The sequence below is a fragment of the Pseudomyrmex gracilis genome, unplaced genomic scaffold (assembly GCF_002006095.1).
Source record: "Pseudomyrmex gracilis isolate BER0280 unplaced genomic scaffold, ASM200609v1 scaffold_175, whole genome shotgun sequence".
Lineage (NCBI taxonomy): Eukaryota > Metazoa > Arthropoda > Insecta > Hymenoptera > Formicidae > Pseudomyrmex > Pseudomyrmex gracilis.
Window position 1 is genome coordinate 27,401 of NW_018020759.1, and position 14,685 is coordinate 42,085.

A 14,685-nucleotide genomic window follows, 5' to 3' on the forward strand; every position below is an offset into this window, starting at 1 on the left:
GTCAGAAACGTCAAACGTTCGCCGTTCGTTGTGTATTTGTGTACGAGAGAGAGAGAGAGAGAGAAAGCGGATGAGAGAGCGTGTGTACACACGAGGAAAATGAGATATATCGGGGAAGATCGATTGTGTCGTAATCAGCTGTGATTGTTCTTTACAAACAATATCGACAAGATCGACGATAAAAAAGAAAAAAACAAAAAAAAAAAAACGTACAAAGAAGAAAGCAAATGCCGTCGCTATGCGTTTCTGTGACGATATAACGACGCTGTTGTCAAATGTGATAACACACGCTGCTGACGCACCTGTTATCACTTGCGCTTCAAGATGTAGGCGGACGCACCGATACGCGACGCGATAACTCGACACTGCGATCCGACGTGCGAGTTCCGCGCGGCTCCGGGGACACAATCGACAGTGTCGCGACGAACACTTGTTTTTTTTTTTTTTTTTACCAAAACGTTTGAAACACAGTTGTGTTGAAGATCAATCAAACGAGTACGTGGCTCGTCAGCGTGAGACAATGTGATGTGAAATTTAATCGTCGGCTGGAACCGGGGCCGCAATAACAGCCGGTTAGGGTTATGTTATCTCTCTCTGTTGAAGTGATGATGAATTGAGAGGATCAAAACGCGTTCGCTTATCGCTCTCCCCGACACCTGTTAGCGCGAATTTCACACTCGCGCGTTCCCAACGCTTCACACGTCCCGATCCGCGTAAGACCTTGCGCATTTTCCTGGTAATTTTGTTGCACGATCTCGAACGAGAGAGAGAGAGAGAGAGATAGAAAAAAAAACGAAGAATGTGTGTGAAAAATGTATATTTCAATTTCAATTCTTGACGTCACATTTTTTTATTTACTTGATTGTATGATTGCAGAGTAATAAAAAAGAAAAACAACACTGTTGCGTCATTTTTACAGGAACGGTCGTCGTTCACAAGCGTGATAAACACAAGAGTTTAAGCCAAGAATGAGCTGTTCCGTTGAATTGCGTCAGCGCAGGCCGTCAGGGATGGCGGAGGATCCTCATAAACTCGCAGCGATGATGAATAAATCTCAAAGACTTATACTGGGACTTTTGGTTCTACTACTGGTCGATATAATTTGGGTTTCCAGTTCTGAACTCACTAAAGTAAGACTTTTTCTTCTACCAGGTGCGATCTCTCTCTCTCTCTCTCTCTCTCTCTTTCTCTCTCTGCTTGTATTTGTTGTTTACTGTGTTTAGTTTTCTGTCAGATAGATTGCGCATTTTTCTGTGTGTGTACATTTGTACATTATGTTACAATGATAATATATTTTGTTTCAGTACATTTACAGGGATGCAACTTTCGAAAAGCCATTTTTTAGCACATACATAAGAACATCTATGTTTACACTTTATTTGCTCGGCCTATGCTTCTGGCCACCCTGGCGAGAACAATGCAATAAACCTGCAACATACATGGTATTTACCAAAGTTTACAGAGTCACGCGACGAAAGTTGTTTTCTTTTTTTTTTTCTTCTTCTTATTTCTTTCAAACGTTTGTCTTATTGACCATGTTTGGCAGAACTTTGTGCTTAGCGAGCGCTTTATGCTTTGTTGTTTGTGAATGGCCTATTTTCTCTAAAATCTATCGTGCAAATCCAATTAGCCATTCACATGCAATAAACACAAAACACCCTGGTAAACGCTTGGTTCTGCTGAACTTGGCTATTTTGTTTCAGTTTATAGATCCCAATGTTGAGGATGACAACTTCTATCCCGAGGCCAATACGAGCCTAGTAAGCATAGCATGTGTAAATTAAAAGAGAGATTACAGCTGCCAATCTATCTAACAATTAACTTGATTCGTTACAGAGCGACCCGACGTTTGTTCCAATAAAAACTCCAGATCATTGTGATCGCTCCTCGGGTACGGAGAGTGACGATTCGTCTATACGTTCTGTGAGATTTAGTAAACTGGCGGAGGTACGTCACATGTCGGAAAGCGATGCCACGGAGGCTTTATTGGCGCGACTTAGTTATCAAGCCAGTATTAGAGCTGGCGAACACGCTAGGCGACAAGCAAATAAATTTTCTGTACAAAAAGTGGCGAAAATAGCTCTCATGTTTTGCCTATTTGTAAGTAACGCGATACGAAATTCAATACCGTGTTTTTTTTTTTTTTTTCTTATCGAACATTTATACATGTACATGTATGTATGTGTTATCGATAATTATTATTATTTTTTTTTTTTCCAGTGGCTCATGGCAAATTACACATACCAGATATCATTGGAACAGACTGAAGCTAGAATTGTGACCGTTTTGTCCTCGACATCTAGTTTATTCACGTTGTTTCTTGCTGCGTTTTTTCCTAGCAACGGAGGAGATAAGTTTACGTTGTCCAAGTTAACCGCTGTATTTGTTAACATCCTTGGATTAGTAAGTTGTGAATTTTTTTTTCTCGCACGTTTTGATGTTGCGATTACATAAGAATGGAAAATTTTAGTTTAAAAAAAAAAAGCAAAAAAAAAAAACAATTTATAATATAATAGATATTATAAATATTAATATTAATAGAAATCCGAGGTCTTTCTCTCTCTTAGCACATACTTGCCAACTAGTTATACAAGAGTTACATAAATATGTACATAAGAATATGTATGAATATGTATAGAAAATATGTATGTAATCTAAAAAAAAAAAGAAAAAAAAATTTTTCCTTTATTTGCAGGTTTTAGTCGGTCTTTCCGATTTAACTGTTGAAAATAGTAATATGTCAACGGGCATAATACTAGCTCTAGTCAGTGCTTTTTTCTATGCTGCATATATTGTATTTTTAAAAAGAAAAGTAGACCACGAAGACAAAATGGATATACCAATGTTTTTTGGTTTTGTGGGAATATTCAACTTGACGCTTCTCTGGCCTTTATTTTTTATTCTTCATTATGGCCATTGGGAAGAATTTGAATGGCCCAACAGTCACCAGTGGACATTTATAATCATAAATGGCCTGATTGGTACTGTTTTGAGTGAAGTTTTGTGGCTATGGTAATTTTTATAATTTATAATAATATAATACTTTGTGTAAGATTCTCTCTGTGTGTGTGTGTGTATATGTATACTTTTTATATCTGTAGGGGTTGTTTTTTGACGTCGTCTCTCATTGCAACAATGGCTGTTAGTTTAACAATGCCGATGTCAATGGTAGCCGATGTTCTCTTGAAAAAAGTTGAATATCCTTGCATTTTCTACTTGGGAAGCATTCCGATGTTTTTGGCATTCCTTATGGTATCCCTTTTATCTTATTACGATAACTGGGATCCTGTTATGGATTTGATAAAGAGGTTTTACGTCTGGATTTGCAGAAAAAATAATCGATCAGCAAGGTAAAGTGCAATCGACGTAACAATGTTAAGAGCGAAGAGTCGCCAAATTGTCGACGACGAACTTAATATTTCGATGTTTCACTTTCAGAATTCCCGATCTTGAAGCAGAACAAACCGAGTCTTTGATAGGAATAGATGGCGGTGATCATGAAGCATAATAAGACAATAATTGAGTTGAAAACGAGATTAGATCGTCTCGTTGTCATCTCATCGTGTTACGTGTATTAATCGTAAATAAGGACTTAATTAATGAGCACATGATTCTTATATGTGCTAGCCTTCATCGATCATGAACATCCCGTCTTTATTCATCTCAGTGTAAGTTGTTTTTATCGTTACGGAGTTACATAACAGTAATCAAGATTCTACACGTTCTCTTCATTCGTGTCACTTTTACTGATCTTTATTTCTTCTGCGCTAAACACAAAAGAGTATTGATATTACTGCCGGACAATAACGTATTTGCGAATCAATTTGTAAACACAAAATACGATTAACAGGCGCTTTATTTGTTCGAACTCATTGCGCATCTCTCGGAAACTACCTCTTTGCATTTCGTACCAAGTCCTGTGAGAGAAAACATTGTTTTTCGTAAACAAACCGTACCTACTTGTAAAGATCCAGGTATGTAATTGTTGTCTCGAGACTCTATAGCTTCGGATCTTGACGCTCTTGTATTCTATTGCGCAACTGAATTCAAAGAGCAAATAAATCAGTGTCTTTACTGAAATTACCTGTACATAATATATGTAATAAGAGTTGGTTGAAAAACAAAAAAAAAATCAAAGAAATATTTGTTTGTAAAATTGTACTTTTCCTAAACAATAATATTTTTTATGCTATTAAGGCTTTATATTATTGTAACAATGCGTTGATTACTCTATAAAATAACCTATCGAAGTCACAGATGGCGTATCTCGACACGTAGCAAAGAAGCTTTCACGTAAATTTCACGGGAAATTACTAACACACACACACACATACACACATTCCTGTACTTATTGTTTTTATAATATTCGGATATAAGTTAGACACACAAAACTATACATTATAAAATGTGAGATATAGCTTCAATAAGAATGAATGAAAAACGCTAAATACTTTTGGACCAATTAAAAATTTTTGATGACAAAAAAAAAAGACGTCATCGTGTAGAATAAGAGATCGACAGAACGAGATCGAAATTTTACATTCGACGTGAATAATACAATTCGATTTACATTATATACATATATATATATATATGTATATATATACAGAGTGTCCCGTAATTGCCGTCTCACCGCTTGTAGGCAGATAGAAGGGGTTTTTTTTAAGACGAAAAGTCCTATACCACTTTGGAAGATTTGCAATAATTAACGAAATATTAATTAATAAAGATCCGCTAATCAGCGTGCATTCAGGACAGCCCAGTCTATCGCGCCGATGCGACGGAATGGGAGGACTTAATAGAATAACATGTGCGTACATAGACAGCATATAGATTGCGTTCGGGCAGCGCGACAGACTAGGCTGTCCTTACGCTGGATGCACGCTGATTAGCGGATCTTTATTAATTCATATCTCATTAATTATTGCGAATCTTCCAAAGTGGTATAGGACTTTTCGTATTAGAATAACCCCTTCTACCTGCCTGCGAGCGGTGAGACGGCAATTACGGGATACCCTGTATCCCGTATATATGTTTGGAAAATCTAGTCAAAGCTTTATCGGCTCATGTTTCGCACGGACACGTGTATGTAATTACTTTAATTTGTTGTGGCAGAGATTCTGATTACACGCAAAGTAAATTACAAATCATTTTCCTTTGCTTCGAGATAATTAATGCGCACAAATATGTCGTACGTTGTGTTCAATTACAGTAAACGAGGTATGATACAATATATTTGCAAGGTTTAAGTGAGACAAGTATGTGAAAGAGGAGAACTGTGAAACATGAACTGTATTAATTTCAAGACTTTGATATTTTGGACAGGGGGTAATAGTAGTATTAATTTGTATTATATATATATATACTCAAAATGAAAAAGAAAACGAACAGAAAACGTGAGAAATAACTGTAAAGAGAAAGTAAACACAACGTAATGCTTTTTTTTTCGCATCTCTTTGTGGTATACGATCGGAAATCTCTCGATTTTCGATTATTACTGTCGATACTGATCGACGACTGATCTCACATGAATTAAACAATGTGTTGGTACCATCTTGTATTCTAATCACAAGTATCTCCAAGTTTTTGTAAAAAGAAACATAAGAATAAGAGAGAAAAACAAAAAAGAAACCATATATATTTATATATACACGCTAAATAGTATAATAATCACAAGATAATCTATTAAAAAAAAAAAATTAAAAAAAACAAAACAAAATAGCAAGAAGGAAAAAGTTTAGAAATTGAAAACGGGGAAAAGCAAACGATAAGATTGAAAGAATGAACAGTCACGATGTGTCAGTTAGATCAATGATGTGATGTGATATAATACAATAAAAGAAAATTATAATGCGCAAAACTTACACATTAGCATAACTGTTAACACGTTGACTGTCACTTGAGAAATCTGTCGATTGTTTCGCGGAGATGTGTAATATTGTCATAACTATCAGTTTTTGTTTTTATTGTTGAGTCGAGAATCTGTGTTTTATCAGATCATGATTCATTGCTGTTTATCCACCGACTTTATTGACAATTCGGAGTGACTATTGTGTAATTTTTCCAGATTTGATTGTTATCAAAATTGTTCTATTTTTTTTTGTTATCCAAACAGAAAACAATGAATAAAATGAATAAAATAAAATAATACTCGCTCGTGTTGTAAAAACAATATTAAGAATATTTAACAAAATGAGGTCAATATAATATGTGATATTGACCTTATTTTGTTAAAGAAAACAATGAAATTTATATATTTCCATCGAAATCAATTTCGAACAGTTTCACAATAGCTACGCCGTATAGAAGTAATTGTCTCGAGTCAAGAGTTTGTTCATTATACTTGTTTGTTATAAAGATGTGAAATATTATATGTATAACCGGCTCACACACGCGCATTGTGGCGGTCAATGTATTTTTAAGTAAATAAGTAGCAATTGATCGTTCCTGCATAAATGTTATAACCAGACTTGAAATTCAATTTTATGTGTTGATCTGTATATGTGTAGAATAGAAAAAAAAATACTTTGTTATTATGTCTACTATATACATATATATATATACACATACACGCCAGGATTTGATATAATATATGTATATATATATATATACATTTGTTAGTAAATTATGTAAACTGGATGTGATCTCTCTAACTCACTCACTCACTCACTCACTCACTCACTCAATTCAAAAATTCTAAGAAATGACACACTCAATCTTTTTTCCGAACTACATTCAAGACTGGCTATAACTACTGTTTATTGTATATTTCATGTAAATATAATGCGATCTAAAAAGTTAACTCTTGCGATTGTATATATACACACACACACAAATATTATATAAAAAATTATGTGATAATAAAGCATAATCCTCGAGGACGAGATGTCTCGTATTTGTGTCTAATAACATTTTACAAATGTGTGAACGAGGAACAATTTTCCAAGACAATTGAGTCTCGACAAACAGCAATACAAGACAACTTCACAATTTCACTTCGGTAAAGGGATTCCGCACGTGTAGATTTTCCTTTGAAGAACCATGTGATTGATATGCACAATTGCGACACGCTCGTGATTTGGATTAATACGTCACGTTCCGTTTTGATGAAGCAACGCGACGTGAACGCAAATTCTAATGTCCACAATTCCATTTGATTCGCGATATGGCGTACGATGGCAAAACGAGTGCGCTCGAGTTACACATTAGAGGTAAAAAACTTTTGAGAAGCTCGTTATCATATTTAAAAAAAAAAAACAAACAACCTAATCTAACCCCACGTACAAAGCTTTTTAATTGTGCTTCTTTTTTTTTTTTAGTAAACGGGCAAAATTTACCAGCAAACTCGGAAAAATGTTCCGCCAACGCGTTACGGTAATGATTGCTTGTGTTATAATTGCGTTCGAGATTTTAATGTCTCTCTTCACGAAATTCCTGGACCTCCCCTTTTCCCTTAGGCTTCCCAACGATCCGTCTTGGCCGAAAATACCCGCGCGTCGTTTACTCAATAACACTAACGACATTATTAAACCTCCGTATGTAGTTACTTTGACAGGAACTCCCAGAAAAGGTCGCAGTGTAGTGCGAACCGTTACGTGTCAGTAAGTTTTTCAAGTTCTTTTTTTTCAACTATATATATATATATTCGTAAATCGTCTCTACGAATCAATATTGACCATAACTCTCTCTCTTCTGCAACTTCCGTTTTCATTTCACACCTCATTTTTTACTTCAGGCCTGCGAAATCGAGTAAAAGATGCGAAACGCACGTGCCGAAGAGATTGCCCAGTTTCGTCGATCCGCGTTTCAAACGGTATTGCGCATTTCGAGAATTAATTCTCAACCTCAAGTTTCGCGGCAAACGCTACGACACCTCGCAGTTCTGTGTGTGTCGAAATTAATTTAACTTGTGTGATTTGGAAATCTACCAGACGGATAACGCGCGAAGAGGCCGAGAAACCGGACGAATCTTGCCTCGCAACAAATGGGAAACAAATGTCAGATTGGAATACTGATGTTTCGCAAGAAATCAAAGAACTTGACGAAGCGGAAAAGGAAATACGGAATAAAACCGCGCGAGATTACGCGCTCCCGCACGAAGCAGATAAGGACTTGGAAAGCGATGCACAACCGGTGAGAGAAACCTCTGATTACTCCGTTAAAGAACAGTGTAATTTGGAAACACGTTACTGTTCGGGTAAGTTTTCACCTACTTGATTACATATGTAATCCACGACTTCTTCGCGTAAACTGCGATTATTCCGAATCGTTCAATCGAAACAACGTCCTGATGATGGTCACGAACTCGTCTATCCGCAGCTTTGCAGCGCAACGAGCGACAGAATCCCGAAGAAGACGGACTGTCTCATCAACAAAAACAAGTGAGTCGCGTGTAAATTAATCATCGCAGTCGTTGTCGCAAAGAAATCTAAACGGTACAAGCGTTAGTGATGTCTTTTTTCACGTTCAGGAAGCTAATAGACTGCTTTTAATGATTGACGAGAAGACGCGAACGTTGCCCATTAACGCGCTCAATGTAGAACCTGCTCCCTCTTTATCCGCGCTTTATCAGCCACTGGCAAATTACAGCATACAAATTCCTGTAGTCACTTATCACAATGTGCCTTTGCAAATACCGAGTATGTCCGCGCAAGTGCGCGATGTGAGGATCCCGTGCGAGTGCATGAAAGAAAAACGAGAAGACAGCGTCGGAGACGTTTCGACACTGGCCAAGGAATTTGAAGACAATCCTCTTAATGGTTTAATAAATTATTTAATCAATTTTTCTTTCGTCTCATTGGCGAGATAAAAACACATTCGGGATTTTTTATCCGGTTTTCAGACAGTCGCCAACACAAGGTGAGAAACAGCGACGAGACTTTGGCGCGCGAGAACATTAATTCGAACGTGTCGTTATTGAATCAAGATACTATCAAAGACAACGCGATCAAGAATCAGCGTGGAAGCTTCGATTCGACGGACAATGCGAGAAACAATCAACTGAATTTAAGTGTCTCCGCGAGACCGGAACTATTGACGTGTCAAGTAAAAGATGAGCGAGTCGACACAGACGAAATTGCGACGAACACAATGAGCGAGAAAGCGTTGCCGAACGATTTGCAGGATTCCGACAAAGTTAACAGCAAAGAACGCAACGAGGAACCGCGCGAGAACGTGCGCGTTGGTCTGAAACGCAGAAAGTTGAATCTGTCGAAGAAGGCGAAGTCGTTTCTTCGAAAGAAATCACGTTTGGCGATCGCCGATTCCGATTACACGCTGGTTATGCCCGGTCCACGCGTCAGAAGTAAACAATCTTACAAACTTTGCGGACGTTCGAAAGTAAGTCTCTCTCGTCTGAATAAAGTAAGTAATGGAATAAAGTTAATGTGAGTTAGTTGTGATGAGTGTCGCGACGACACACCCCCGTGTAAAAACTTTCTTGAACGCATTCCGAAACAGAGCGGAATAAACTCTCGTTCGTTGACGAATGTCCAAGACGAAAACACGTTCGAGACACTGTCGTCGATTCCTCTCGAGACTCAAGAACTGTTGAAAGAGAGTTATTGGGAGTATTACAGAGGACTCAGACGCAAAATCGCGCTTAGTCAGAAGTCAGAAGTCGCGAGACGGGAGAAAGAACCTCAGGAATGTTTGCCCGAGTCTCGAACGTTGCAACAATGTTCCGTGCTGTCTTGCAAGATTAACACGACGCTTCGGGATCCGACGATAGTCGACGAGAAGAAGTTGATCTCGGTCTCGGCTGCGAATTTATTGCGAAGAAAAAGGAAACGAGCACTGAAGCGCACGCGATTGCTCGTACTTAAAACTATAGGTAGTATAAAACGGTTCTTAAATAATACATGTGTATGTGTTTTTCCGTGCTCACTCGGACAATAGACCAAAAAAAAACTTGATTTAAGATTCTCGTTAGATGTGAGAAAAACTGGAAAACGGAGAACAACGCGTAAACATGTCGAAACGATTTGTGTTAACAAAAATCACATTTCTCAACATTTTTCTAGCATTTCTCGGTATCACGGTGTCCGTTGCGGTCATATTTCTGCCTATGATGTACGAGTATTTTTTTGAGGAAGAACACGACGAAGACGAGAACTTGAGTTACATCGAACTAACGATGTGCTGCATCACGTCGTTCCTTCAAGAAGCATTCGGTGGAATTTTCGACACGTTCAACACATTTTTCTTACGTCCAGTAAGATCTCATCGAAAGTTCTAACGTTCTTCTCCCTCCTGTTTTTTTTTTTTTTCTAACGCAAAAACTTGTTAAATTTTATAGAGAGAAAAGGATTTGCTTCTTTTTTTTTTTACAACAAAAATTGCTACAAATATTCTGTGTGTCGTTTTCAGCGTTCGTGTGACAAACAATGTAACGGCGCCATTTGAATTTGTATCTTCGCGCGTTCTTATTTGTGACGCGTGTTTCGTTATTTACATTTATATTGATCTTTTTTCGACGTACGTGTTTTGGGCGTTTGTATTTCGATTTTCGTATTGTACATCATCTACATCGAATTTTCTCCTTTGTTTTGTTTCTACTAATACTACTTTTCTCACTCGCGCGTATTGTGTAGTCTGAACGTTTACACGATTGTAATATATTTGCGATTAAACTTTTATTTTCAGTCTAAATTGAACTTCGATTTTGTGGCTTAATTCTAACGATACATTTGTATTTAAATTTTATTTCGATTCGTAATATTAAATTAAATAATTAACGAACCAGAGAGACGTTCGGGTTCGTCCATTGGCAAATCGAAATTTTTACGTCTCCTATAAAATATCTATTGATATGCGATAAGACTATTAGTTTTTATAAAAAAACTGAAGAAGAATCTGAAGAAGACATTATTTTTCGAACATTCAACGCGATAATGATTTTTTTTTTTAATGGAGATATTTCCAGGACTTTTCATTTTGTGAAAAAATGAACATATTTCATCGTGTAATATCTACTGATATGTAATAAGGCTGTTACTTTTTTTTGGAACAAGAGTATTCGTATTTTATATTTCTGGTGTCTCTCAAAGAGAATTTTCAGCATTTTTCGTCGTGTTTGATCCCGAGTACCCGCGCATATCGGATTTACTGTGTGTCCGTGTGCGAAAGTCAATAGAGTCACAACGATTGGACGAGGAAGTGTGTTGACATTTTTATTTTCTTTTAAGACCTCCTCGATACCTCGCGGGCATCTTCGATTTTATGACGTCAGAAAAATGAGAAAAATCAAGGAAAATCGCGCGCTTTTATTTAAAAAATAAACAAACCCTTCTGTGCAAACGCACGTAGACTCAATAGAGTACATTTGTAAAATATGACGAACGATTTTTCCTACTGACTCAACACAAAATCATTTCAATATAAAAATTGAGTTTGAAAAATATAAAGCTTTTTACAGTGTGTCACTAAACCGATCCGGTTTATATTTCACGAGTGCGCTCTATTGATAGAATTTATATATGCGTGCGTTTATACAGAAATATTCTTTTATTTTCAAAAAAAAAACGCACGAAAATTTCGCAATTTTCCTTCTCTCTAAAAATGCACGAGATCCAAAATCATCGCGGAAATATAAAAAATTGAAGAATTTGAATTAAACCATTCCCGATATAACATTTGTTTTCACTTATAAATGTTATTAATTCGAATAATTTGTGTCACTTAACGAGACTCGCTTAACGAAACATAAAAATTTAAATTTTTAACGTATCGCAATTTGTTTCGCATATAATATGTATACAAAAACAAAAACAAGCAACAAACCTCTACGAGAGCCTCTTCAAAACACATGCACATATAGTTTTACACGAGTACCGCTAGATAGCGTCTATTGTTCGTCTTCCTCTCTAATCATTTTGTTTACCAAATGAGTTCGCCCTCGGTGATATTTGGGTGCAGTACGTCCTTCATATTTTTCTAATCAAAAAATACGGAACGCATGAGTGTTTTTGACTGGCTAAACGTTCAAAACATCAAAGTCAAAAACAAATATAAATCAAAGTTTTTTATTATCCTTGTTATTTCGCGTTATCTATCGCTAGGTGGCACGCGCCCGGAGTGCGTCGGCTGTGTTACACGCGTGTGTCTCGATAAAAAAAAAAAACCAATTCTCTCGAAATACACCAGGACGTTTCCGGACAAACGAACGGATTGAGATTTGTTTATATAAAACACACTCGAACGGAATCAAGCAGATTCAAATCCCGCTAAACAATCAACAAGATTCGCACGATTTGAATGCCGTGTAATTGTGTAAGTACGGAATGTCGGTGTAATGTATGTTACAATATTTCGAAAAAGAGAGAATTCAAATCTGAGTAGACCGCAAACAAATGTACATAAAAAACTTCAATTAATGTTATATTATGTAGATATTATTGATATCATGTTTGTTTTTTGACGGTACATTGAATAAATTAATGAATATAAAAGTAACTTACTTACCGGCGTATACATATTTAAAACATGACGCGTATTTTTACTCAGGTTAGGTTCACTCCGATAATTTCTATCTGTGTCTAGACGCTCCATCTTTTTTAAATAAAGTTTACTATATATATATATACATATATATGATATAATATAATATAATATAATATAATATAATATTACATACACATCCTACTAGAAAATATATATACGTTTATCCAGATCTGCGCGCGCGCGCCGGTAATAGTCGCCGGTAATAGTCGCGCCACTGCGCATGCGTGAAGTTTGCTTCGCGCCTGAAGACACTAGCGTCAGTCAGTAGCAGCTGACCGACGGGAAGCGTTTGGAGCGGTTCGGTCTGTTTCGTCTGGCAGGTCCTCGTGCTCGTGCGCGTGATTATTCGCACAACACTCTTGTGTCGTATATCGACGATACGTCGCGTTCGGCGTCTGTACGCGTTCAAGAGTGACCGAGAAACTCTTCGAGGACGTCGCACAACGATCAATTCGAGGAACTTGCACACCACGTTGTCGATTGCGAAACGGTGAAAGGCGCGCGGGACGAAGAACGACGACGACAACGACGCGGCCGCCGACGACGACGACGACGACGACGACGACAACGACGACGAGACACCGACAACGAAGGAACTGCCACGGTCACGGGAACACCTGGTGAGTACGAGACAGATCATCATCTTGTGCGTGTCCTCGTTTTCACGCGATTCCGATCGCATTCCGCGCCGGACTGAGATTTTACCGCGGTTTCGACGTTTCGAATTTTGCCGTTTTTTTTTTTTTACAATGCAAAAACTTTTAAAACATCGCTAAATAAAAAGATGGTTTTTCGTGTGTCCTCGCGCATTCGTACAGTAAACAATTATTATTTATTTATATATGCTCATGAGAGAGAGAGAGAGAGAGAGAGAGAAAGAGATGTGACAGCGAGAATAACGGACGCGACTGTGAACAACGCGGCGTGTCGACGCGGCGGCACGTCTTTTTAAAATTGGAAAACGGATGACGCGTCGCCGCGGTACATGTGCGTACGTGCGTGTGTGTGCGTGCACGTAGTCGCGCGCACGCGAGATTCCCGTGTTCTCACGGGTTCGGGGTGACTGACACCTGATGCGTCGATGACCACGCTCTGTGTAAAAGAGACAGAAATATTCCGACTGGCGCGTCTCCTTCCCCCCTCCCTCCTTCCGTGACACACATTCCTCGTCGCGCGGAAATATATTCGTGCGTAAAAAAAAAAAAGAAAAAAAAAACTCGCGACGCGCGGTCATCATCTCGACGATTGTGTCTCGTGACACAATAGTCGTGTAATCAAAACGAGAGGAACTGTCGTTGCGTTACGTGACGGTACGCTCTTTTTCACACACACACATACACGCGCGCGCCTGGGCGTGGGGGAAAGCAGCGGAGATCGGGGAAAGAGTCAGATGGCGTCGCGTTCATGCGCAAAGGGCAATTCGAGCGACGCGCGCTTTCTTGGAAGCGTCTTGCGAAGACGTATTGACGGGTAAAAAAAAAAAAAATTTTGCAATTCCTCTCGTTGAAGAATGACGAGCTTTTAACCGATCGTTTGTTTCGCCGAAGAGATTGGATTCTTCCGCGAACGAGATGTCGCAATCATTTCTCTCTCTCTCTCTGTCTCTCTCTCGTGTCTTGATGACCGTTTTGAACGTGAGACGATGCGAGAGATATTCGAATCCGCTATCGTAGCCCATACGTTACTAGACACCCGGCACCGGAGTTATCTCCCCCGTCTTGTATTAAAATAGATAACAACGGCCACACAGATCTCTGTCTGTGGTAAGTAAATTAATGCCCGCAGAGTTTACACATTAAGTACCTTAATGCGTATGTGTGTGCGTTTAAAAGCTTGCGTACATATATTCGGATAATGCTGTTTATATACAATCGATGTTTGAGTATCTCTGGCTGAAATGTCAGATGTTGACCGCGAAAATTTTAAACCTGACGTGCGCATCTCAGGAATGCGAGGTGCCGAAACGTATCGGTAGCGAAATTAAATTAACACGTTTCGCGCAGCTTGGATCGAGCTTACTCTGAACTTTCTTTCAACTGTTCAAGTTTATTAAAAAATTTTAAATTGGAATCTTCGAAAAATGTTTTGGAAAATCATACGCGTATCGATATCTAAATAACATATATATATATATTATCGTAACGTAGATCGTTCACGTCTAACGCGACGTGACGATTATTTTTT

General features: G+C 38.1%; 3 protein-coding genes across 10 annotated transcripts in view; all 3 read left to right on the forward strand.

Annotated features, from left to right (window-relative positions):
- Positions 1–480: 480 nt before the first annotated feature.
- On the forward strand, positions 481–4,638 carry LOC109857843 (solute carrier family 35 member F5). 5 transcript variants are annotated; one of them, XM_020434571.1, is made up of 9 exons: positions 481–572; positions 920–1,130; positions 1,305–1,442; positions 1,704–1,760; positions 1,837–2,100; positions 2,221–2,403; positions 2,696–3,012; positions 3,102–3,350; positions 3,439–4,638. In XM_020434571.1, exons 2-9 carry the CDS (start codon positions 969–971, stop codon positions 3,506–3,508), a joined length of 1,440 nt encoding a protein of 479 aa, XP_020290160.1. In that variant the 5' UTR covers positions 481–572; positions 920–968; the 3' UTR covers positions 3,509–4,638. The 5 variants fall into 5 exon arrangements, with proteins under 5 accessions (XP_020290160.1, XP_020290162.1, XP_020290161.1 ...); XM_020434573.1 differs by lacking the exon at positions 481–572 and adding an exon at positions 623–713; XM_020434572.1 differs by lacking the exon at positions 481–572 and adding an exon at positions 646–736.
- A 2,373-nt stretch (positions 4,639–7,011) lies between these two features.
- LOC109857842 lies at positions 7,012–10,679 on the forward strand. The gene is made up of 10 exons (XM_020434567.1): positions 7,012–7,211; positions 7,320–7,374; positions 7,458–7,601; positions 7,736–7,813; positions 7,932–8,197; positions 8,320–8,381; positions 8,471–8,759; positions 8,843–9,339; positions 9,460–9,832; positions 10,023–10,679. The coding sequence occupies exons 1-10, from the start codon at positions 7,166–7,168 to the stop codon at positions 10,235–10,237; spliced, it is 2,025 nt and encodes a 674-aa protein (XP_020290156.1). The 5' UTR covers positions 7,012–7,165; the 3' UTR covers positions 10,238–10,679.
- A 1,995-nt stretch (positions 10,680–12,674) lies between these two features.
- The window catches only part of LOC109857848 (protein-tyrosine sulfotransferase), an 83,755-nt gene continuing 81,744 nt past the window's right edge, over positions 12,675–14,685 (forward strand). For 2 of the 4 annotated variants that reach the window (XM_020434595.1, XM_020434596.1), the window contains exon 1: positions 12,684–13,121. The gene's annotated coding sequence lies outside the window, so the exon portion shown is untranslated. Of the gene's footprint in view, positions 13,122–14,685 lie in introns of all 4 variants that reach the window. The other 2 variants (XM_020434594.1, XM_020434598.1) reach the window with 2 other exon arrangements.